This window comes from Prionailurus bengalensis, chromosome A2 (genome assembly GCF_016509475.1).
Source record: "Prionailurus bengalensis isolate Pbe53 chromosome A2, Fcat_Pben_1.1_paternal_pri, whole genome shotgun sequence".
Taxonomy (NCBI): domain Eukaryota; kingdom Metazoa; phylum Chordata; class Mammalia; order Carnivora; family Felidae; genus Prionailurus; species Prionailurus bengalensis.
In genome coordinates this window covers 87,568,145-87,594,075 of record NC_057348.1, presented here as the reverse complement: position 1 = coordinate 87,594,075, position 25,931 = coordinate 87,568,145, and the positions used below count along the sequence as shown (strand labels likewise).

Below are 25,931 nucleotides of genomic sequence, written 5' to 3'. Positions count from 1 at the left end.
GTATTACCCATCAACACTGATCAAACATAGACTTGGGCAAATATTGACAGTTTTTTCTTTTTTTTTTTTTTTTTACTTAACAGTGCCTAGACAGAACATAATTTTGCTAAATTTTTCTTCTCTTTTATTCCTACATTGTCTATTGTTCAAGTTGAAGCATTCTTTTAAGTGTACCACAAATACATCATGTGCATTCTTGATTCAACTCATTTAAACTATCTCTTCACTTTGAATTTGTATAACACAAAGTAGGTAGAATATATGTTATTACTCACAGTAATTTTTACTACACTCAATTTTTATGTAACATTCTCCCTACATCTAAAACTTTAAATTTCTTAAAGACAGGGATTAAAGTATATTTTTAAGAAGAGTAAATGGCCATGAATAAGCTGAGAAAGATACTAATTGAGCTTTCAACTACTATTAAAATAATCTATAATAAAGTTTCACTGTTTTCTCTAATCGAAAATGTCTCTTAAAATTCTATAAATTTCCGGGGCACCTGGGTGGCGCAGTCGGTTAAGCGTCCGACTTCAGCCAGGTCACGATCTCGCGGTCTGTGAGTTCGAGCCCCGCGTCGGGCTCTGGGCTGATGGCTCAGAGCCTGGAGCCTGCTTCCGATTCTGTGTCTCCCTCTCTCTCTGCCCCTCCCCCGTTCATGCTTTGTCTCTCTCTGTCCCAAAAATAAATAAACGTTGAAAAAAAAAATTAAAAAAAAAAAAAATTCTATAAATTTCCAAACCACGTGAATGGTAATTTTAGATGTACAGTTTAATTTTCAGCATCAGACATTCTACTTAATAAACCAAATAAAAATACTTGATTTATCCTAGATTATTTATTTATAAATGTTTATTTGATAACAAAGAAATCTTGCTTTATAGCCAGAAACTAATTCCAGTGAGATTCATTTATAAATAATTCATGTTTTTACTGTAATAGATTAGAAATAATGACCCAAAAGTCAACTCACTGTATGATATAGAATGTCTCCATGGTCATTAATTTGAAAGCAAAAGAAGCCAGTCAACATCTGGGTACTTCCATAAGGACTGCTTTGCCTGTATTTTTCAATAGTTAACTATACACATTTAAAGCTCAACTCTTAAAGATTCTGAGTAATTAATTTAGATGTACATATTTGGAACCACCCATTTTTTAATAAAATAGATATTGTTAACAGTATGTATATAGATCAACTTAATTATATGGAAAGAATGAGCAAAAAGCTATGGAGATTTATGATACTATGACAATTAGAGTTTCGAATCCCTTTGAAGTCCCCATTAACTTCTGTGTTTAACCATGATTAATTGCTAAACCTTATAGTACTTCTAACATGAGATATATGAGCATGACCACATTCCTTGTGAGGACTTTGTTATATGAAGTAAATCTAAAAAATGGAGACTATTAGATATAAATGCAGTGTATTTGTTGGTGATTAAGTTAAGCTACAATGCTTTATAGGGGTTGCAAACTCAAATGCCTATGGTGATCATGCAGGTGACATAAAAAGATGGAGAAAGAAACTCAAAACAGTGGGGAACAGTGGAAATGGGTTACCCCATGAAAAGTCCTAAGTCTCATGAAAAGATATTCAGTTTCAAGATTTCAAAATCTGAGCCCAACAAATAAAGCATGTCGCCAGGTCAGATTCAGTCCATGCACTGCCAATTTGAAGATTTACTTAGATAGTAGGATATAGAGACCCTGTTGTTTTTTAATGTATGAGCTGCATGATTATTGTATAAAATATTAAGAGAAATCAAAATGATACAAACAGAAAAAAATACCCAAATAATGTAAGCTAGAGACTTAATATCATAATGAATTTCCTTCCATTTTTTTTCATGCATCTTAACACAGTTGTGACATTAGTGCTTTGGCAATATGTTAATAGGTATTAATAACATATTTAATATGTAAATAAAATATTTAATAGATGTATATATTCTATGCCTGCATTATAATCAATTATGTAGATATGACATAATTTATCACCCTCTTGTTATTGGTATTTATTTTTTTTTCAGTATTCTAAATTTCATGGTGAATTCTATCTTGTTTTAATTTTTTTTCCTTTTTTTCCATTTGTATCTATTTCCAAAACTAAAATATTTCCCAAATAATTCTCTAAAATTTATATTCTCACAAAGAATTTATAGGATTCTCTCCTACAATACCTCTGCCAAAACAATTAGTATTTCAATATTTTCTAATTTGCTAAAAGAAAATCATATATTTACAGATGATTATGATAGTACTTGAGTGACCAGGCTTCACTTAAGCATACCTTGGTATAAATAAAATGTTAATTCTATTGGCCTCATCATTTCCCAGATAGTATCTATTAAAAAATCTTGAAATGTAAAGAATCCATATGAGTAGATTTTAATACTTCCTACAGTACATATGCTTATTTCTATTGACATATCTACATTTAAGTTGATAAAAATTCCCAGTGGTGTCTAATCATGGATGTGATAAACACATTTATAAAAAGAACTAGCAAAAAGCGCTGTAGTTTCACAGTTTAGGATAAAAAAAATCTCTGATGCTTTATGAAATGATAAGATGGCTAGTGAAAAAGTAACTGTGCTTTCAACATAGAAGACTTAAAAAGCACATGGAAAGAACAATCAAGTGAATTGTTCCACTATTTTATTTTTGGTGAGCCATTGATTTGCTCTGTGGTTGAACTTAACTTTACCATGTCTCACTAGGGCAAAACACTGTAGACTAAATTGTTCATGTTCTGTAATTTTTCATTCTAGCTAATATAGAATTTTTCCTTTCATTGTTATATACCTTGGGAGTTAACAGGCATTCATAGCTGAATAATTATGACAGGTATGTGATATCTGCATAAACTCAAATTAAGCTCCTATTAAAAGCATAATCTATGTGAAGTATGAACACATATGCTTTCCGTTTTCCTTGGTTTATACCATTAATTTTAATGATGACAAAAAGCAGATGAATTATGTCACTGTTTGTTTGAGGAACCCAGATAAATTCAGGTTCCTTAAATTTAGAGGGCAAATCCTATTTAATCCAGCTGTAAGGACTGTATATTGTTACTAGGAAGACAATGAATAATTTTTCACAGACTAATTTTTCACAGACTTGGAAACAAAGTAGTTTCATGTATTTTTTCTTCAAACAAGGTTAGAACTATGTTAATTGATTTTACTTGTTTTTGCTATATTAATAGTATAATGCAAGAACTATATTAAATATAGTGTTATCTGTCATGATCAATTTAGTTAAGATTCATTCAAGGCCTAACATATGCCTGAACTACAGGGAATGCAAAATTGAGTTAAGAGATATTATAACAAATGTTTTAATGTGTGATGTGTATTCATGAAGTAAGATGCAGTTAAGAGATAATATTATAACAGAATTTTATGTTTGATGTGTATTCAGCATTTATGTTTGATGAAATAACATGGTTGTGCAAAGCAAGCACAAAAAAAATAGGTTTTTTTAATTTCTCCAGTTATTACTGATTTTAGAAATTGGTTACCTGGCTGTGTTACCTACTAGCTATGTGTGTGACCTTAGACAAGTCATTTTGTGTCTTTGTTACTTAATCTACAAAACTAGGATAATCACACTATGTGTTTTAAGGGGTATAGTGAGGTTGAAATGTAATACCTACAAAGCACTTAGGAGACTGTGTTTGCCAAGAGTTGCTTAACAGGTATTAGCTATTATTATCATTGAAAATGGGTTATCGACATGCTGTCATAGCAAAGATGTAGCATTTGTTGTCTATTTATAATCATCAGAATAATAATTAACTAGATATCTATATGGTTTAAATATGCTTCTCTATACTAATATACAATATATTTCATTTAATCCTTGAGGTAAATCTGTGGATTATTTCCCATTTCATAGATACAAATATTGGCACTTCCAAAATAATCAGTAATTAGCACAATGAGTCATAAAATCTGTATTTCATAATCCATGAACAGTAATATTGTGTCACATCTACCAAACTACAAACAACAGGTATATTCTGGACCACTGAAAAGCCATAGAACCTCTGGAGACCAATTTCAGAGGTAAGATTGATTTCTGCCATACTAAAACAGTGCTTGGACAAATGATAGACATTAAAATCAGTGAGGCCAGGGGCCAACGATCCCTGCTTAGGTTTAACCTGCAGATGAACTTAATGAGAATGTTGTCTACCCTGATGATGTTATCCTTCCTCTATTTTGGATCCTAGGAACTTATTGGAAACAGAAATTATATTCAATAAAGTCTGCCTGAATGTATCTAGTGAGTGATCATAGATCATGAATATTAAACTAGACTATATTTTATATAACTGGCACATTTTTATTTTTAATAGATAAAATTCATTTTTGTTACAACAGTTATATAGCTGGTTTTGTAGCTGTACTTAGGAAAATTCCCTTTCCAAGGCATTTGTATTTAAAAACATATTGGCAATTATTGAATAAGCATAATAATGGTATTTTAGCGTCAAAGTACTACATTTTGGATTTAAAACCAAATAGTATAGTTATTATATATCTAAAACTACTCGAAACTATCAACATGAAAAGAAGGTATTGTTAGTATATTCAGACCTAAAAATCCTTACAGGTATTAATCCTTTTTTTAATCTCTCTTTCAGTCTTTCACTGAGGTTTGTCTGGGTTTTTTATTTATAATTGGCAGTCATGTAATTGCAGCGATGTTTTGTTTCTTTTATTGCAGAGAAAGATAAAATTCTAATATGATATGAAATGGCTAAAGTCATAGTTAAATATAAGGCAGATTCATACATTATAATCGGTGCAGCACATTATGTTTGCTTTATTTATATAGCATACAGTAACAGAGACCACAGTTACATTTCTTTTGTATCTTCCTACAATGTTTAAATCCAATAACTTTCTGACAGACTAGTTTTTATGAAGTTTATTATTTGTAATTGGTCTTATATTTTCTTGAAGAGCCAAGGACTTTTAAAAGTTCTCAGCTTTGGGGGCGCCTGGGTGGCGCAGTCGGTTAAGCGTCTGACTTCAGCCAGGTCACGATCTCGCGGTCCGTGAGTTCGAGCCCCGCGTCAGGCTCTGGGCTGATGGCTCGGAGCCTGGAGCCTGTTTCCAATTCTGTGTCTCCCTCTCTCTCTGCCTCTCCCCCGTTCATGCTCTGTCTCTCTCTGTCCCAAAAATAAATAAACGTTGAAAAAAAATTTAAAAAAAAACATTAAAAAAAAAATAAAAGTTCTCAACTTTGAAATAACTATGGAGAATAAGGTGATTCAAACAGGCCAGGAAACTAAGTTTGAATTATTAGAATAGCAGAAGGATTGAGATTGAAGTTCAGAAGCTGAATTCATAAAAATAAATGAATTCTAAGTAACAGTGTATAGAGAATGCAAAGGAAATGGGTTTTAAAAATCTAGATAATGCTCTGCCTTATGCTCAAGGAGAGAGGGGACAAAGAACTAGAAGCTAATGTCCAAGTTCAGAGAGATAGGATAAAGAATCACACCATGTTAGAAACAGAAAAGTCTTTATAGAATAACTAATTTGGAAACTCTTTACATAAAGTCAATAAACCCTAAAGACTACTTATAAAACATGTATATGCTTAGCTTCAGTTTTCTTGGGTAAAGATGATTCTGATGTAACAAGTTAAAAAAAAAAACAAAAAACAAAAACAAACATTGAGCTACATAGGAGCTAGACCAAACCACTTGACCAAGACACAACCTACAGCATACAAAATTCCTTTAGATTGCTGCAATGTGTAACAAGACCTAATTCTCCTCTCCCCAGACTATGGCGGTGGTTCTTTTCCTGCCACCAGGCACGTATGTCTCTAAATCATCCTGCACATCACTGTCAGATTCATCATAATATTACACCTCTTTGATGCTATTGTTCTCCAGCTAAAATTATCGCTGTGTCACTGACACCTTCTGAATACACACTAATGTGCTTATTTTGGCACAGAAAACTTTCCACAGTTGGACTCCAAATGTATTTTTCAGCCTTATCTCTTAATGTATGTATATGTTCCTCATTGTCTAAACTCGGCTTTGTTATTTATCTAATAGGAACTTATTTTTGAGGGAATTTTATTCATGCTGTTTCCCCTAGATAGAATAATCTGTTTCGTCTGCCCTCCCTCTATGAGCTCCTCTGACCCTCTGCACCCACAGCTAATGCACACATATACACACACATGCATGTTCACAGATACACTCACCTCTCCCCAAAATACATCTTTTAAGGATGAAATCAAGTAAAGCCTTTCTTCAGAAAATTAGCTCCATTTTGAACTCCTGTGGTTTCCACTTGCTACTATTTTCGGGTATGTCTCAAATAATATATATGGTAAATCCATTTTTAATGTAGTGGTTAAAAACATGGATTTGAAGGAGTTCTGTTATCAAATTCTTATTTGGTCACTTATTATCTTTGTGGTTTTGATTATTATATGTAAAATGTCTCAGCTTCTCAGCTATAAAGCTGGTATAATAATAATTGGCTTATTCGAAGATTAAACCGAAATAATATACTTGAAATACTAGGGCACCATTAACATTTGCTATGTTTATTGTTAAGTGAAATAGCCACCAAATAGCTTTATAAGCATTGTAATAGTGTGTGTGTGTGTGTGTGTGTGTGTATAATATGCTATTGCTATATAATTTTTGTTGTAATTTCTCGTATGCCCCATTGAATTAAATAGACATTTTACTTTCACATTTCAAACATAATTCTTAGTCACAGCTCAATATGTATTTAGCATATTAATTGTTATTTATATTAGTGTTTCATAAAATTTATATAAATTAGGAAGTTTCCAAAATAGATCCAAAGATGAATATGCCAGTAAGAAATTATGTATTTTTATAAATAGAAAATTACATTTAGCAAGTGCACACAACTCCTCTCATATGCTATTTATTCCCCTTGCATATATCTAAGAGATTACTTGAAGTAATTTCTGTTGAGTACAAAATGGTGAGGTTATACCAGAATGATAGGATACACAGGAGAAATAGAACATTGGCGAAAAGGTTTTTAAAGTTTTTCAGAGTAGGGGGCGCCTGGGTGGCTCATTTGGTTAAGTGTCCGACTTCAGCTCAGGTCATGATCTCACAGCTGGTGAGTTCCAGCCGATGTTAGGCTCTGTGCTGACAGCTCAGAGCCTGGAGCCTGCTTCAAGTTCTGTCTCCCTTTCTCTCTATCCCTTTCTGGCTTGCACTCTGTCTCTGTCTTTCAAAAATGAATAAATGTTTAAAAAATTTTTTTAAAGTTTTGCAGAGGAACATTCTGGTCATTTTACCCTCGATGAAGATTTCTCTATTAAGAGGGGTAATATTTATTAATAAGGCCCAATGAAAATTAAAGAGGAATAGGGATGTAAAAACAAAAAGGACTCTAAGGTTATACTCTTTGTCACTAGGTTTTATTTTTATCATTTATAGTAAGAGTAAACTCATATTGGAAGTGTATAAGTGTCAATAATATATTAACAGTAACATAACATGAAAAAGTTAACTTGTATCATATTTCCCCTAAAACTCACTTTGAAACTTGCCTTAATATTTGAATTTTGTAGTCTTCCTCTACCACACATTTGTGTTTGTCTGGTCATATCCTTAAATTATCAGCCCCTAGAGCCAGGGCTTATGTCCTTTCTATCCCTGGGATATAATCTTTCTACAGAGCCTCATTAACTCAAGTCAGTTACTCATTTATTCACTCATTTTTTCACTGAGCTTTAACTCAGTGCAAAGTTCTATTTTAGTATTTGGCAAATGATATCTTTTCCTCTACTCAAAACAATTTAATAGGAAAAAAAAAACATGTGCACCATGGAATATCAACGCTGAAAGTAACAAATGACACTGAGAGGGTATGAATAGATTGCTATGCAAGTTTCAGGGAGAAAATATTTTTTCTGCTGTGTAAAATCAATAAACATTTAATGGATTGTGTATCATGACCTAAACTTCAAATAATGGGTAAAATGTGTAACTGCATAGATTAGACAAAAGCGATTCAAATGGAAGAATGACACACAAGAATATTCAGGACCGATATTCATCTCTACTGCCATTAAATGTTACTTAGTATGACCCTGGTTAGCAAAAACTATACTGTCTTTCCAGTATGATTCCTCCTTGTAGATTTCATGGATTTTTAAGGGAATGGAATTCTGGATCCAGAGCTACCTTGTCCAATAGAACTTCTCTGACAGTGGAAATGTTTGCATCTATTCAGTACTGTATTCACAGACCTCATGTGACTATTCAGCACTTGAAATGTAGCTAGTATAACTGAGGAATTGACTTTTTAATTTTAATTAATTAAACAGCCGCATGTGGCTTATGGCTATAATATTGCACAACATAGATCTAGTCACCTTTTTAGGAAAAGTAAATTCCAGATGAATTTGATCCACAAAAGCATCTCCTTTGGGCAAAATACACCATGCCACAATATTTCCTGTGAGATCCTATTACATCCCGTCTTTGCTGAAGCCAATATAGTCATTGCCTGCGTAGTATTGTTAATTAGGATATGCACAAAGGAAGCTAATAAATTATATCTGCAAGAATCTCTGAAGACTTCTCCTAGGAAGAGACTTTTTAATTTACTCTTAAAGGAAAGGAAGTTCACCCTGGGGTTGAGGGCTGAGAGTAAGTGAGTAGAGAAGAAAGAGGTCTCAGGCAGGGATAAGAAAAAGAATAGTGTGACCAGGGAAATTTTGATAATTCAGTATAACTGGCAAACAAGGTGTCCTTTACAAGGAGCAAGAGAGGAGAAAGAGCAATTTGAAAGAAAATAGAATAGTATATGTTTTTAAATACTTTCCAAGTATTGGTTTGACTTAATTTTATTTAGTTTCCCACCCAAAATGGTCATTCTGTCACACATATGTAGGATTTTCTTTTCCTTTTTTTTCTTTTTTACAAACATCATTTATGTTTTAATCATTAAATAAAACAACTAAAATTACAACTTTGTGCCCCAAATTTATTACTTGGGGAAGATTGAGATTTCGGAAATTTATTGCCATGATGTCACCAATGGTTTATAATTTATAAGACTTTGGATTAGACATTAGCACAGTTATTATTTCCTCTAATGCCTTACCTCACCACAGTCTAATAACATTCAGGAAATCCAAAAGACAAAGGGGAATGAGTGGTCTTGAAAGCTAAAAATAGTTGCTGAAAACTGATGCAATCATGTAATAAAATATAGCCCAATAACTTATATGATATGCTCATAGTATCTGCTAAAGCAATTAGAATCCATGCAGCTAGATTTTTGTTCATGGATTTCTAAAAATGAAAATCACCTCAGCCCAAATAAGACATAGAAGCTATGAAGTTTAATTGTATACCTTGGTCTTAGGATTTCTGGTCTTATTACTTACATGTGTGATCTATATAATACTTTTAAAACAGAAAATCATTGAATAGCAATCAGATTTCAAAAGCCCTTCTAAGCCCAGCCAGACGGTTGTCTATGTGATATGTTACATATGACAACATAGGGTGTTATTCTTCAGTTATATTAACACACAGAGCCTTTTTATTTTTCTTTCTTTCTTTCTTTCTTTCTTTCTTTCTTTCTTTCTTTCTCTCTCTCTCTCTCTCTCTCTCTCTCTCTCTCTCTCTCTCTCTCTCTCTCTCTTTCTTTCTTTTACAACGGGTTATTATCTTCACACATCTAATAGGTCTTGCTTACAAGACAAAAAACAGCATTATAGTTGTTTCTTATGAATCACATCAGACATATTAAAAGGATAGTGTATTTTAGTTGAGAAATGTTATACATACTATAATTCATGATATTTTTTTCAGGTAAGCTTTTGAACTAGACTGTGATCTAGTTGTACATAAGAAAGATTTTCAGTGCATCTTGGGAGTCCAAGGCATTTACATATATTTTCAATAGCTATCCTAATTTCTACGAGTGAAAATATAGGCATGCATTCCCAATGTGGCGCAAGAGATATCAATCAATATAGGAAAGAATGTTTTTATTGTGGCAACTATAGACAATGGAAAAATTAAGTTAATGAATATTTTTTGAGTGCATACTAATTGGAATTTCAGAAGGGTGTAGGAGTTGCCTGAGGCCCAGAATTAATAAAAGAAAGATCCGGGATAATACTTGGTTCTGTCTGATACCAATACCTTTGCACCCCATTATTATATGTAATGGGTATGAATTTTACACTATAAACAGTTGTGTGTAAGAAAAGTCTTTTACCTTCCTATTCAGAAATTGAATTATACTTATTCCAGGCTCCCTTGTCTGTAGGCTGGAAAGGAAATTCAATGTTTTACTCTTTAGTAAAGCTGTGTAAGAATATAGAATTACATGATGGATACCCAGAAATTTGGGTAAGAGTTACATTTAAAGGAAAAAGGGGAAAGGAGAAGGCCAGCTTTGAGCACATTATCGGACACCGTGGCAAAAGGTAATTTTTCATCTTCTCTCGAACCATAACTGACATGCTTAAACTCTCTTCTATGAAGTTTAATCCTTTACCTTGTAAATCAAATATTAAACATGAGGTTGGAAGTACTTCTTATCTACCTTGGCATTGTCTTATTAACTTGGACACATGATCCCAGACATTCAGGGACTCCTACTTTGATGGATGGCTCCTCTATCTTTGTCAGTGTCATAAAATGTCTTATGAGGACAAGAAATTTATAATAATATTTATAACAGTATTTTCAGCCACACCATCACTTCTCCTTACTGCTTCCTTATTGTGAGAAATAATCATACAAATTTTAATAACATTTTCTGTGATTTGTGGCAACAGAGTGTGTATCTTTTCCTGAGAAAATTTTGGTTTATTACCTAATTTTTATCAAAATAATCTAAGTAATACTCAAGAGATTCTTCTTACTTTTTCTTGGCGTATGTCAAGTTTCATATTATAATTTTCATATGTGCCTATGATAAATTTGTATCTGTAAATAGGTTTATAATTTTCTAACTCACATAACTGTCTTAAAGTAATATTTCTTTCAAATTATACTAGGAAAGTTTATAATAATGATAATGATATGTGCTAAATTTGAATAATCTTTGGTTATAGTGGTTATATGAACAGTATTAAAGTAAAAATAATTTGTGTGTTTTTTTTTATTTTGCTGCCTCAAAAATGCTTTGTTTCAGTTCTTCAATCCTTAAACGTGAGGTTACATATCCTATTGCCATTGACTTTTAGAGACCTAGGGCTCAGAGACATTAATAGGTGACAAAACAATAACAGAGCTAATCATTGAGCCAGGTGGGCCTGACTTCTGACTCACTGCCCTTCCCACTGCACCTTAGCACAATTCTGAGAAACCCCATAAATTTTTGTGCTCTGTGTATTTCAGAACTCAGCTAAACAACCATCATAACTAGGGAATAGCTGATTACCAAATACAGAATCACTGCAAAAAAGGCTAAAATCAGTAATTCTCACTCACAGTAATAAAGATGGAAAACACTGTTGGTTGGCTTCCTTTTTCTCTCTTCTTTTCTAACTCAAATGAATTTTAAGAGTCATGATTTGAAACCCTGCCATTAGCTCCATCAGAAATATTAAATGTTAAATAAAGTGATCTTTATTGGCCATAAAATGAATACCCTTTATTATTCTAAGGAGATAGAAAATACTTTATGTGAATTGTAGAGAAATTGCCAAAAAAGCTATTTTATTTCAGCGTGTGGACAAGTTAATGTGCTACTGGCAAAAGCATGTATATTCTGACCTAATTAATTCCCAGAGCATTTGGTTCTAAAAAGAGGGTTTAGAAATGACCCCTCTCCCCGGTTTACTCCATGGTCACATAGACATTTCAGTAGCTAGACACTTGTAGCTGAGATGGGGTCTCAGTCATGAGTTACTTACTTCCTTAAGGCTTTTGTTGCAGTGCTTTCTGGATATTTTCTACCGTGGTACTTGTGATTATTTCTGTATGTAGTCAAATGTTCCAGTTTCTGGGTACCTGAGCCTCAGCTGAGCAGATTTTCCTGTGATAAACATATGTCACCTCTGTGCTATTGTTCTGATGACACTACCTTCAGGCAACACCTTCCATAACATACAGTGTGATATTTCACACTTACAGAAATTGAGAAAGATAGTTTCAGGTATCTTCCACCTTCTAGTGTGAGTAATTTAAAAATGCTCGAGAAACATAAACAGAAAAGTTGAGGGAACGATGGAGTGGGTCAAGTGACTGCTATGGCTAATTAGCATTTCCTTCTGGAAAGTACATACAGAAAAGTAAGATAATCTGTCTTATTCTAGATATCTGATGTAGTGAATTGCTATATTTTCCTCTATGTGAAGGAAGAAAAAGAATCATTTAAATTTAAAATTCTTTCCTTCAAGAGCCATTAGGGTCATGGTTGGCATACCTATGTGATAAAAATGATCACTCTATTCTTATCACGACTGGTCTCATTCTTTAGAATTCATTTGTACATTATTACCTGAAACATGCTAATTGGTACTAATAATCACTGAGCAAGTAAATGCTTGGCCACTAATAGTTGGTTTTAATCCACTTAAATTATTTTGCCATCTCTAAAGTTTACACAAATAATACTTCTTGATGGTAGACACAAATGCTCAACCTCTCTCTGATTAACAGGTATGTTAACATAGTTCTTGTTTTAAATAAATTCACCCCTTCTTTCTCTTTTCTACAGGATAACATTTTTAAGCTGGAGGACTCCCATTTTGAAAATGGCCGTGGGAAGAGTCCATATGACCCTAAACTGCTGACGGCATCTCTTTTAATAGGTGCGTGGTCAACAGTTAAACAGTGAATTTTCTATAGATAATAACCAGATTGTTCCTTTTTATATACCAACATTTTCCATTACTAATCACAAACTATTTTAGGAGGATGCCAGTTGAGATATTTTAAAATATTTTGAAAATGAAGAAAAAAATACTAAATGCTGCTTTGATTATTGTACTGTTTGGTCTGTGATTCTTTTTAATCAAAATGGTTTAATACGTGTCCTTAAAATTGCCTGCGCTGTCACCATACATTTCCACTAAGACTTTAAAATTCTTATCTGTGAGTAAGTCGTTTTGGTTTTCTTTTTATAAGAGAGGAGTTTCAAGGGAGAATTTTGACAAGTCAGAAGGAAAGAATGAGATTGTCTATCTTTGTTCATTGTAATTACAAGATTTGTCACACTCTCAACATTTGGATAACTTAATCAGTACAGTTTTAATGGTCATACAATTCTCAGAGAACCTATTGTGTCACGTCGAATAAATGAAGGAAGGACTTCACTATTCATCTTTTTTTTGTTTTTTGCTTTACGCCATTTTTTTAATCTAACAAAACATTTAATGTATTTCCTCTACACTTGCCTCTAACCATCATTTTCTGGTTGTCTTCTTTCTTCTTTTCCTTCAGCAGTGCAGATGGGTGGGGAATCCTTAGTCATACTTCAAAGGATGGAGATAGAAAGATTGGAGTAAGCTAAAGAGGGAGAAAACTTTAGTCTGTGTTGAAAAATAAAGAATTCTTTCCACATACTTTTAATCACCTTTAGACTACCACTAAATAAACACGTGAAAAAAAGGTGATACATCATTAAACAATTTTTCTTTTTTTCTCTTTTTCTTTTTTTGGACTTTTAGGCGTGCTAACAAACAAAAACACAAAAGATTCTGAGTCATTAGTCTGTTCCTGAATACATTTTTCTCTTTTTTTTTTTTTTTTTTAAATTTTTTTTTTTCAACGTTTATTTATTTTTGGGACAGAGAGAGACAGAGCATGAACGGGGGAGGGGCAGAGAGAGAGGGAGACACAGAATCGGAAACAGGCTCCAGGCTCCGAGCCATCAGCCCAGAGCCCGATGCGGGGCTCGAACTCACGGACCGCGAGATCGTGACCTGGCTGAAGTCGGACACTTAACCGACTGCGCCACCCAGGCGCCCCCTGAATACATTTTTCTATATGATCATGTAGAAATTATATAACTTTCATTTTCTTTCCTTTTTTTGTTTCCTTTTCTAGAAAATGTAGGAGGTAATTATTTCATAACATAACAAAAATGGTAGTGAAACTTATCAAGCATAACATTTCTAATTGAATTTTGCATAATAAATCTAGATTTTTAAAAAGTAAATTTAGGTTATTATTTGATATGTCATAAGGTTCAATTTTGCCAGTCTTTTGCTTCTAAAAAATAACTTTTTTTTCTACTTAACAAAATAAACTCTAGTCATATTGACTACAGCATTAACTATGGAGATCTATTTTTACCACTATTCTCTAGTGTTTACTAGTATGTTCCGCTGATCTCTGATCTCTTTTCTATTAAGAGTGAGAACAGTTCAACATGAATTATCTCCTCTATTGCTTTTCAAATGTAGACAATTGCAGTCCATTTGATACATTCATGAAGCATTTTAACAAAAGTTTAAGACCTGGAGGAATGCAGCAAACGTAGCACACTTATAATTTTCCTCTTCACAGCTGGCCTAGTGATTACATGTAGATAACTTCCTTAAGTGCACACACAGAAATTTGAAAGTTGTCTTAAACAAAGGGGAGGAGTTCTACCTTGCGCAAACTTGCAGCCTGTACTTATTTAAATTGCATACTGAAGAAAAAAAGATAGATATTGTTCAAAAAGCAGTATGTTAACTCGTGCCTAAAGCAGCTTTAATTTGTGGTATGTTTCTCAGTGGGGATTTGCTTGATTATTTATTTTAATATTCCATCGAGAAAGGATGATGACAAGTAAGTATTACATAGTTCATATGGTATGCAACCACACAAGTCCACAAAGAATATGAAACTCCATAGTTTTGGTTTTATATTAGAATTTCTTTGAAAAAGCTGTTTAGGGTTGTGAAAAGGAAAAGAGAATGATGGAAGTTTCATGAATCAAGGAAAGGATGTGTGGCTAAAAAAGAAGCAGCTTTCAAATGGAAATCCAGACCTCACCTCTCTGATATGGTCAAATAGTTGAGTAACATTTAGAGGTATTTAGTGCTTATTGACAAGGAAAACTATTCAAGCCCACATAAATTAATTTCTGAATCAGCTGAATAGCAAGGTACAGAAAAATGAAAATCCCTCAAAATCTCTGGAACATCATTTTCATTCAAGAGCTGTGACTTTGTTACTTGCTTTCCTTATAACTGTACTATAAATTCTTCTTCTCATAGTACACTTAATTCCCCTTGGTGGGTTTTTTTGGCATTTTCTCTTGTGATTTTTTAAAAAGAGTGCTTGATGATTTAATGGAGTTTTTTCAACATGAATATTTTCCCAAACTTTTACGTATAACAGTAAGAACTGTCTCTGAAATATACAGGTAGTACATTGTGTGTCAGAGATTGCCTGTTGGGAAAGCCTGTCTGCCCGAAAGACTGAATATATTCTCCTTATTTCAGCACATAAGAGAAATTTTCAAGGTTGTCCCGGGCTGTTTCTGTTCCCAATACTAGGAAATAAAGTTTCATGTTTGGCTCAAACCACCTATAAACTGGTTAGCTGAATCCTGACAGCAGATACTTTTTATGTCACTAGTCCCCCTAGTAAGCAGTTTCAACCAATAATAAGCTTTAAAGCCAGATGACAGCTTAAAAAATTAGTTCATGAAATTTGTCAAGGTTTAGTATAACTTCTTTTCAAAATGGTTTTTAAGCCGATGACCACAAAACATATGGATTCTTTCCTTAGCCATGCATAGCTACTAAATTAAGTCTCCAAATCCTGTAACAGGTCCTAAGTTTTTAAATGACCTTAGTAAAGTTAATTTTTCAAATCTCCTTTAATAAAAATCATTTTGTCAATATGAAATAGTTCCAGTATTTATTTTTAAGTATTTTTTATTTCATCTACCTGTAAATATTTTAATGACCTTATTTATTTTTTATTAAGAATAGCAGTTTCTCCCCTGCTCAGAAGAAATGCCAGGTGTGGCTGCAAGAATAAAATCTTGTATTTTCCTCACTAATTAAGTGTCATCTCACGTTTTCATGACATAAAAGCAATAGTCAATTTGAAAAGCAGTTTTATTTCCTTATTGAAGTCTTCTCCAGGCATTATAGTCCTAATAATTTAGAAATAATCCATCACTAAATCATATTATTGAAATCTATGGCAAGGGTCTAGGACTTTTAGTTATGATCTGTTTCCCCAAGCTAGAATTCTGCCTTGCCCCAGGAAAGAATGTAATTTGACATTAGAATATGCTCTCACTTGGTATTAGATCAAAGAGGTACTCCCTAAGTTAATTAACTGTAATTGAAAATATTATTTGAACCTCTCTGAGCCTCAATTTCTTTATATGTAAAATGGCATGGACATTCTAATTCCGCTAGTTGTGAGAACTAAATAAGACAATATAATAGCATATCACATTTGAATGCCTACATATTTCTGGAATATATGTAGAAGTGGAAACCAAGAAAAAAAAAAGTAATAGTGGTTGCTGTAAAGGAGTCTGAGAGTCTGAGAGACAGATTTGATACCTTATAAATTTTATATTTTTCATTTTGTGCCATATGCACATATTAACTACTTAAAAATGTTAGTTTTAAAAGTACGATATAAGTAACAAAGCCAGCACATTATACTTATTCATACAGAGAAGATGTTCAGTAAATGTAAAAATGTAAAATTATTCCCACACCTTTTTACTCTGAAGAAATGGATTACATCCATGCACTGTGTGTGTGTGTGTGCGTGTGTGTGTGTATCTGTGTCTGTGTGTGTGTATCCATGTAATAGAGAGAGACACATAAATTTATTTTTCCTCTGTTTCTAATTACTGTGCTGTTCTGTGAGTGGAATTTACTTAAGGTGTTAACAACATAATGGCTTGTCTTTAGGTTTGTTTGATTTTTGTTCAACATCCATGTCCCACATTACACCTGCGTTAGTAATGCTGCAGTTTCATCAGGAAATGTTTTTTTTTCTACCTTCTACTTCTCACCACACCCTTCTTAGGAATTGTAATCCAATACATTAACTGATCTAAGCCACATTTTTACTTCATATTGAGCTGTGAACATAAAGTCCAGAGTACATATGAACTTTTGTTTTCAACACATGCTTCTCAGGTAACTCTGCCATGGTGGAAATGCAGTTCACTCAACTTTTTGTTCATCTCAGTAAAGAATGCTTTCCTTAGAGACAGTTTAGAAGGCTTACAGTTAAGGAAGAATGGCAGTATACTCAACTAGCAACTTTCATAGTTGACAGTTTTTAGGTTCTTAGTTACATCTGTCAGCACTAGTTTTTCTTAGTCTGATGTGTTCTTTTTGAGACATCAGACTTGCTATAGGGTGTTTTTTGTAGAGACTAAAAACTATTAGAGTATCTACAACCACTTTGATATATATAACAACTCATTGAGTACACTGTTGTACCAGCAATTTAATAAAATTGGATAAATTTCATGTTTTATTTCACTAGTAGCTTAGTATATACGGAAAAAATATGTATCCTAACCATAATGCTATTTGAATCATTGTAGGATAACATTTACCTATCTACTACTTCAGATTTTCAAGAAGACTTATATTAAGGGTCAGAAAACTGGAAAATTAGCACTATGCCCAAGAATCAACATACAATTTGATAACTTCATTAATGACCTAGAAACTGCAAAGGAAGTTGGCGAGGTGACTTTTTTTTGTTAAACATGCTTGTTCAAAAATAAGCCAACTGAGGTATAGTAAATTTCTTATACTCAGTTTTCATTAGATCATTTTATATAGCCACAAAAGGTACTAGGTCTTTAATCCATAGTGGAAATACACAAGATTATTAAATAGTATATATTCTAAGTTGATTATTATTTATTTGCTTATAAAAATGCAAGAGTAGAGTATTTTAACACCTGTACATTTGGGCCAGCTTAATAAATGTGTGATACAATTTCTGTGGAGCATTCATCCCTGCTAAGAGTTGACATCTAAGCAGAAATTCTGATTTAAGGCCTGGTATAAAAAACAGTTACTGATATTGTGGTGCCTGGGTTGTTGAGTTGGTTAAGCATCTGACTCTTGATACTGGCTCAGGTCGTTATCCCAGGGTCATAGGATCGAGCCCTGCATTGGGGTCCGTAGAATTTTCTCTCTCTCTCTTTCCCTCTGTCCCTCTTCCCCACTCATGCACTCTCTCTCTCTCTCTCTCTCTAAAAATAAAAAAAAAATTATTAAATTTATTAAAATATTAAAATATTTATTAAAATTATTAAAATATATATTACTTTAAAAAGTTACTGATATTGAACATTGGTAATATGAGAATGTATCCTTCACGGCCTCTTAATCGTCTGGTGCCCTACAGCTCACAGATGACTCTTGCTAAAAATAATATTCAGGTGGGAGGGAATTTCCTATGACTGGAGGCAACTGGTGCCTAAACTGCAAACTTCCTTTGGTTTCTGAGTCCGTTCTTTAATTCTGTTTTTAGTACTAAATTGATCAGTAACTCTCCTGCTGAAGAATTCTCTGCTTTCTCTAAATGGCCTACTTATCTATTGTCAAAAAAGGAAACAAAATCAGTCTTTCTGCCTTTGCCTTCATTTGTATTGATTTTTGCTTTCCTTATGTGGGAGTGGATAAAAAGTGTAAGTTATAAAACAAGTACATATATTAGTAAGAGAAGCAAATACCTCTATATATCTAAGTAACACTTTCTTTTGGTGGTGTTTTTGTTATTTCAGCTCTCCTGTGAATAGAGTTTACACATAATAGCAACCATAATTATGGATTTTAGTCACACTGAACAAGCAAAAAAAAAAAAAGATTGAGGGAAAGGGTTTAAATCTCCTAATTTCCAATTATGTAATAAAATAAGTCAAAGAGACATAAAAATATATTAAATTTTTTTTTAATGTTAATATATTATTTTTGAGAGAGAGAGAGAGAGAGAGAGAGAGAGAGAGAGAGAGAGAGAGAGAATGTGAATGGGGGAAGGGAAGAGAGAGAGGGAGACACAGAATCCGAAGCAGGCTCCAGGCTCTGAGCTGTCAGCACAGAGCCCGATGCAGGGCTCGAACTAATGAGCCATGAGATCATGACCTGAACCACCCAGGCATACCCCCCAGAAAAGAATAATTAATGACATTCTTTACTCTTCCATTTCTGATTAAACCTGCTATTGGACATGTTCTGTCTGACTACACTCTGATATGAAATTGTTCAGTTTTCACTTTTGGTGATTCTCTTTTCACCTTTCCTGATTTTTATCACCTAACACATGTTTGAGAGGGCAGTGAGGTTCAATGAATAATTTAATACTTTTGATTTTTCAAGGTAAAGACACAAGGCATCCTATTAGAGCTGTTACAACATGAAAATATTTGAAATTAACATGAACATTTTAGGCTGCTATTACAACACATTTTTAATTAGTACCACCTTCTTCACACATCTCAAGAAAAATAATTTACCTGAAGTTTAAAAATCTGTTACATCTATTAATTATTTGTAAAAAGATAAAAAAGTAACCTTAATAAAAGTATTATAGTGATTAAATATAAGTAAAAGTTAAGGAGACAATAAACATTTACCTTTGAAACTCATAGGTAGCTCATTCATAGAATGTTTGCTTGAGAAGGTTTGTTTGGGGGGCACATGGGTGACTCAGTCAGTTAAGCATCCAACTCTTGATTTTGGCTCAGGTCATGATCGCACAGTTTATGGGATCGAGCCCCATTTCGGGCTCTGTGCTGACAGCATGGAGCCTGCTTGGGCATCTCCTTGTCCCTCTCTCCCTCCCCTGTGCACGCTCTCTCTCTCTATCTCTCTCTCTCTCTCTCTCTTTCTCTCTCTCTCTCTCTCTCAAAATAAATAAGTAAAGATAAATAAACAAACAAGAAAGAAAAAAAAGCTTTATTTTTTACCTTGTGGGCAGATAAAATATTATTGCAACTATTATGGGGAGAAGAGGTCAGATTTGAACTTGATATTTTAATTAAGTGAAGAGAATACAAGATGCCTTTAAATCCCAAAGATACCATATTATGACAGCTTAGAATGTTATATGAGTACCATTCATTAATATATTGTCACATCATCATTTTTTATTTGTCTTGATTCACAACAACCCAAAGTAAATGATCACTATCCTAAAAGTGCATAAGATAAGGTGTCATTTAGTAATATTTCAAGTTATAACCTGGGGTTATGCACTGATTCTCTCTGCGTCACTCTTCTCCACTGCCTTGGACGTCATCCAAAGGTTGGTGCATCGAGACACTTCAGAGAACCACAAGCTGTACCAAAGGAACTGATTTGAGTTGGACCACTGAGAATGCCTGTTTTCATTATAAAACCTTCATGTGGAAGTGAGAATTGAGGGTGTGAACAAAGAATATCACATGAGAAATCTGATTCATATATTCAATATACATATGAAATTCATTATAAATATGAAAATCTTTGGAAATAATAGTGTTATACAAATGTTTAAGTTATAATTTATCTATGCCTATTTTATTTTCTGATTAATTTTCAAGGCACTGAATTCAGAAACATTAACTTATCCAAATGATCAGCAAGATAGTATTAAATTTACTGGTAATTTTATTTAAAGATGATTTCATATTTTTTGTTTCATTTTGCTGATAATTCATTATAAGTAAGTAGGCAATACTGTGTTTCCTAGATGAAATAATATGAGGTATTTTCTGTTTAAAGGAAAGAAAATATAATTTTTATACAACCTTCAGTTTATTAAAAGCTGGTATGGTTTAGTGTAAGAGGCTTGAGATTAAACAAGCCTGAGTTTGAACTTTTACCCTTACTATCCTAGTCATCAGTTGAGCAACCTTGGGTTTCTTGAACTGTTAAGTAGGGATACCATTTACATCACACGGTGGTTGACAGAACTAAATGAGATAATTGGAAAGTGTCCAGCCAGTGCATGACTCCCCAGCAAACACCGAATGGTGTTCAGTAAATATTAACTTCTTTTTCTCCTCCCTTTTTTCTTTTCCTTTTTTTTAATCTTGTGATTATGATTCCTCATTTATTAAACTCTGACCTAGAGTTGATTTAATTTCAGTAAAAATGAGTAAAAAACATAGTAGAATCTTGAACTATGGAGATTATGACCTATATTTATCAAAATTTCCTCCTCTTCAGATACATTTCTTTAATATATGAAACTACGTGATGGACATATTTTTAGACTATGTGATAACTTTTACTAAGAACCCTTCTCCCACCTGATACATTCAAAAATAAAAGCAAGAAAAAATTATTGTTGAGGAAAATACTAGTTCTTTCTAAAGTATTGTAAAATCTTACTAACTCAGGTACCACTGAAAAGGAAATACATTGACAATTTAATTTCCATTAAATTAAAAGCCATAGAAGATTTTACAGTGATATCCTACCCTAATAAATAAGGATATTAGAACAGCAGTAGCTTTACACCTCTGTATTTTGCACTTTGTCTTGCATCATAGTAGAAAAGAATAAATGTTAGGTCTTAGTAATGTCTACTGAACCATATTTTACTCAGTTATTTGAAGTCAGGACTTACGGAGTAGATGCTTAATCAGTGAGTGATCTCATAATAAAATACTCTTCAACAAAGACATAGAATAAAAATGAGTAATTGCATAATGATGCAGATAGCATATCTGTGTTCTTTCTAGCGGGGTCATAACTTGAGACTTTCCTTCTTTTGATTCATTTTGTTTTTCTTTCCTTAATTGAATTAAAGTATATGTATGTGGTTTTATTCTGTCACAACGTAGATGGAGAATTATACTCCGGGACCGCAGCTGATTTTATGGGACGAGATTTTGCGATCTTCAGAACTCTCGGGCACCATCACCCAATCAGAACAGAGCAGCATGATTCCAGGTGGCTCAACGGTAGGTGGTGTGTGCAAGAGCACAAGCATGTTACGTAACACGTTTAACTGGCGTAGTCAGTGGAGAACTTTCCCTGTATGGTACCAACAGTGTGACTTGAGATTTAGTATGCGCTTAAACTCGAGCTAGTGACTTCATGACTGTGGGTGTGAGAAAATAGGGAAAACAGAGCAAGATGAGATTAAAAATTGAGGAAAATATTTGCTTCATGCCAAAACTGAGGTTTCTCAGCAGTTAACTGTGGAAAGAAATAGATCTGGGTTGGAGCTGCGGAAGGGAGGCAATGGAAAAAGATAAGAGGGCTTACCAGTCTTACATGGACAACACGACAGATGTCAACGTGTAGTACATTTTTTCTCCACGTCTCTCATAGTGCCCTGAGAGCATCATACGTTACTGAACATTTAAAAAAAATTGTAATTCTAATAACATTATGTTGAAAATATTTTCTTTTTTTTTAATATGAAATTTCTTGTCAAATTGGTTTCCATACAACACCCAGTGCTTGTCCCAACAGGTGCCCTCGTCAATGCCCATCACCCACTTTTCCCTCCCTCCCTGCCATCAACCGTCAGTTTATTCTCAGTTTTTAAGAATCTTTTATGGTTTGCCTCCTTCCCTCTTTCTTTTTTTTTCCCTTCCCCTCCCCCATGGTCTTCTGTTAAATTTCTCAGGATCCACATAGGAATGAAAACATATGGTATCTGTCTTTTTCTGTATGACTTATTTCACTTAGCATAACACTCTCCAGTTCCATCCACGTTGCTACAAAAGGCCATATTTCATTCTTTCTCATTGCCAAGTAGTATTCCATTAATATTTTCAAAATTTCAAAGGACTTTATTGTTTGTAAAAATTTTTTTGTAATATTTATTCATTTTTGAAAGAGAGAGACAGAGTACAAATGGGGAAGGGGCAGAGAGAGAGGGAGACACAGAATTTGAAGCAGGCTCCAGGCTCCAAGCTGTCAGCATGGAGCCCGATGCGGGGCTTGAACTCACAGACTGCAAGATCGTGACCTGAGCTGAAGTCAGCCACCCAACCAACTTAACCATCCAGGCACCCCAGGACTTTATATTATTTCATTTTATTCTCTTTTCATCTTCCTTAAATTCTCTCTCAGTTTTTATAGGTGAAGAAATTAAGACTAATATTTTATCTAAGATTCTATCTAATCTAGTAGTAGAAGATTTGTAACAAGAACCCAGTTTCCTGAACTTCAGGCACTGGCTTCAACTTGATCAAGTAGATACTTTTTTTTACTCTCTTTCTCTTTTTAGTATGTAAATAAATTTAGTGTAGGAGAAAATGTAAGAAATTTATATGCCTAAAATAAATAAATACAATTTTCCTCGTTTTATTTTGCCTCATTAACAAGAATGGAGCTCATGGGTTACCGTCTAAGTTCTCATTAAGATGCTTGAATATTCTCATTCTTCAAACTTCTACCACACTTGTTTTTCCTGCCCTTCCTGGAACCCAAAATTCCTTTCATCACCTCTCTCTTTCATTGGTTTGTTAGAGAAAGATCACAGTTCTGCTGTTGAGCTTCATTGAAACTTCCAGAGACCGTGAGTTGTGTATAATAATCTTTGTCCTGAAATGTCTCTTATTTTAAAGTGACTACTGAAAACATAAAACACACCTCCCATTAGCTCAGCATCTCTGCCCTCCTGCAACAACATTTCTGATCATCCTATTATTTTTTTTATGTATTAATGAGTGGTGTGCCTCTTCCATGTTTGACCACGCTGCCTTTCCACTTAATTGTATTGATATTGTTTTCATAGTTTTACCCAATGTACATTTCTTTTGCGGTCTTTATCTCTCCTTCCGTGATTTTCTCCCCTCAATGGAAGACTTGTTTGTCTGTTCTTTCCAAACCCTTCCTTTAATCATGGTGTGATATGAAGTCCCTATGCATCTAAGTCCATTTAGGGAAGTTTATGCTGCCTTTAGCCAACTTTAAACCTGAGTTTGAGTCCATGAAATTGCTTCTCCAAAAGCAGTTGGTGATAACTGGTAACTTTCTATACACTTTATTTAAATCAGTCTCTCCATATGGACAATATCTCTTGCAGCATTTCTTATTGTTAAGTAGCCCTTTCTCTTTAAAGAGTCACTTCTCTTAGTTTCCCTTGTTCCCTGCTCTCTCAAGTTTTTAGTAAGTTTGACAGCACTTCCCCGTTGTTTGTTCTCTTCAATGCAGATGATGCCTCAAATCATTCATAATTGAGCGCAGACACTGTGGTGTTCAAAAGGGTTTGGACATATAGTCAAATATCCATTCTGGGGGGGGGGGTCATAGGAGGAATAGTGGGTGACCTTATGAGAAATTAGCGGCCTCACCAAGGAAAGGAAAAGATGCTGAAATCACCATAATACTATCTGTATAAAACTATAAAAGAACCAAACTCTAAAAATCTCAGGAGTAATTTTGAAATATCCACTGTCAATTATTAAGCCTGGTCTTTGTATGGAGGCAAAATGGTGGGAAAAAAACCTCTTTCAACATTGCTATCTGCTCTGTTCTCAAACCGAAATAGTTACGTAGGAGGGAAAAATGTTTGTTTTTTTGTTCAGCAAGGAGACTTTGATCTACTAAGAACTCTAAAGGGCATACAGGCTTTCACTGTCAATGCGAAAGAAAATCCAAGAAGATGGAATAACATAAGGGAGACTATAGTATCCATTTCATTTTTATGGCCTTGGAGGAAAAAAGTCATCAAGTTAAAGCTGCTTTTGTGTTGCACACTTACATGTTGACAGCTGAGTCTGAAGAATTTACACTGTGGGAAAGCAGTCATTGTCCACAGCTCTGTACTTCATCTTGCAAATGTGTAGTTCATTTGAGAATTCGGTTATCAGTCTCTCAGCACTAAACGTGAGAACTGATTTTACCAAATTAGCACAAAGGTTACATTTGACAGGGTGCAGAAACCAGAACTGCTGCAAGATGGAGGGTACGGACACATTTGAGATAGAACCAAGGGATTGTGTGAATCACAGGCCTCATGAAATTAAATGCCATTCCAGAATAAAATTGGAAACATAATGTTTACATATTCATGCATAAAATAAATGAGTCTAAGGCATCAGCATAGACTACACAATCATTTGTGCTGACAGAAGTAAAAAATACTAGCAAGGTACTTTTTGGAATGTCTTTGGGCCTATTAAAATTAATTTTGTTTTTCTTTTACTCAAAGAAAAAGATTTACTTTTCTTTTCTCAAATCAATTCAGACCTATTCAGTTATTTCGGATGCACCAGTTGCCCTATTTTAGGTGACTTTTAATTTTTATTCCTGCTGAAGTCAAATAATAAACGAAAATGGTTGCCTAGAATTAGATCTTAAAATATCTTGATATTTTTTAAATAGAATTCCAGTATTTTGATAACAACTAAAATTTACCTTTTTTTATAGTATCAATCAAGGTTTAAATTTAGTTTCCTTTTAATAGGAAAAATTAGGAATGAGTAACAATTTTGTTTATTTAAAAAAATTTTTATTAATGTTTATATTTGAGACCATGTAAGAGATAGAGTGCAAGCGGCCGAGGGGCAGACAGAGGAGACACAGAATCTGAAGCAAGCTCCAGGTTCGGAGCTGTCAGCACAGAGCCTGACGTCGGGCTCGAACTCACGAACCGTGAGACGGTGACCTGAGCCAAAGCCAGACGCTTAACTGACTGAGCCACTCAGGTGCCCCGGAATGAGTAACAATTTTTGATGAAGAAACATAAGAGGAGGAATCTGTTGATTTTTACATAACTGTGCTTTAAATATGATTTTTTTAATTAGCCCCTAGTTTAAGGTTACTAGGTATTAGAACAACTTGTGATTTCAAAACATGTACTGGTTTGAGTTTGACACGATGTGCCCAAATTCACCGTTTTGTTTCTTGTACATTATAAATTCTCCCCATCTTATGTCATTTTAACTTCATTTAAACTTCACTTCCAATTTCAACTTACTAAGAGTGTGAAAATTCTCTATATATTCATAGTCAGAAAACTAAGTCTA

The 25,931-nt window shown here is 33.7% G+C and overlaps 1 protein-coding gene across 1 annotated transcript in view; it reads left to right on the top strand.

Moving 5' to 3' along the window:
• The window catches only part of SEMA3A (semaphorin 3A), a 471,231-nt gene that overhangs the window by 366,156 nt on the left and 79,144 nt on the right, over positions 1-25,931 (top strand). Inside the window, exons 7-8 of the mRNA XM_043588730.1 lie at positions 12,735-12,828; positions 21,786-21,905. Of these exons, the coding sequence (XP_043444665.1) occupies positions 12,735-12,828; positions 21,786-21,905 (214 nt within the window). The remainder of the gene's footprint in view (positions 1-12,734; positions 12,829-21,785; positions 21,906-25,931) is intronic.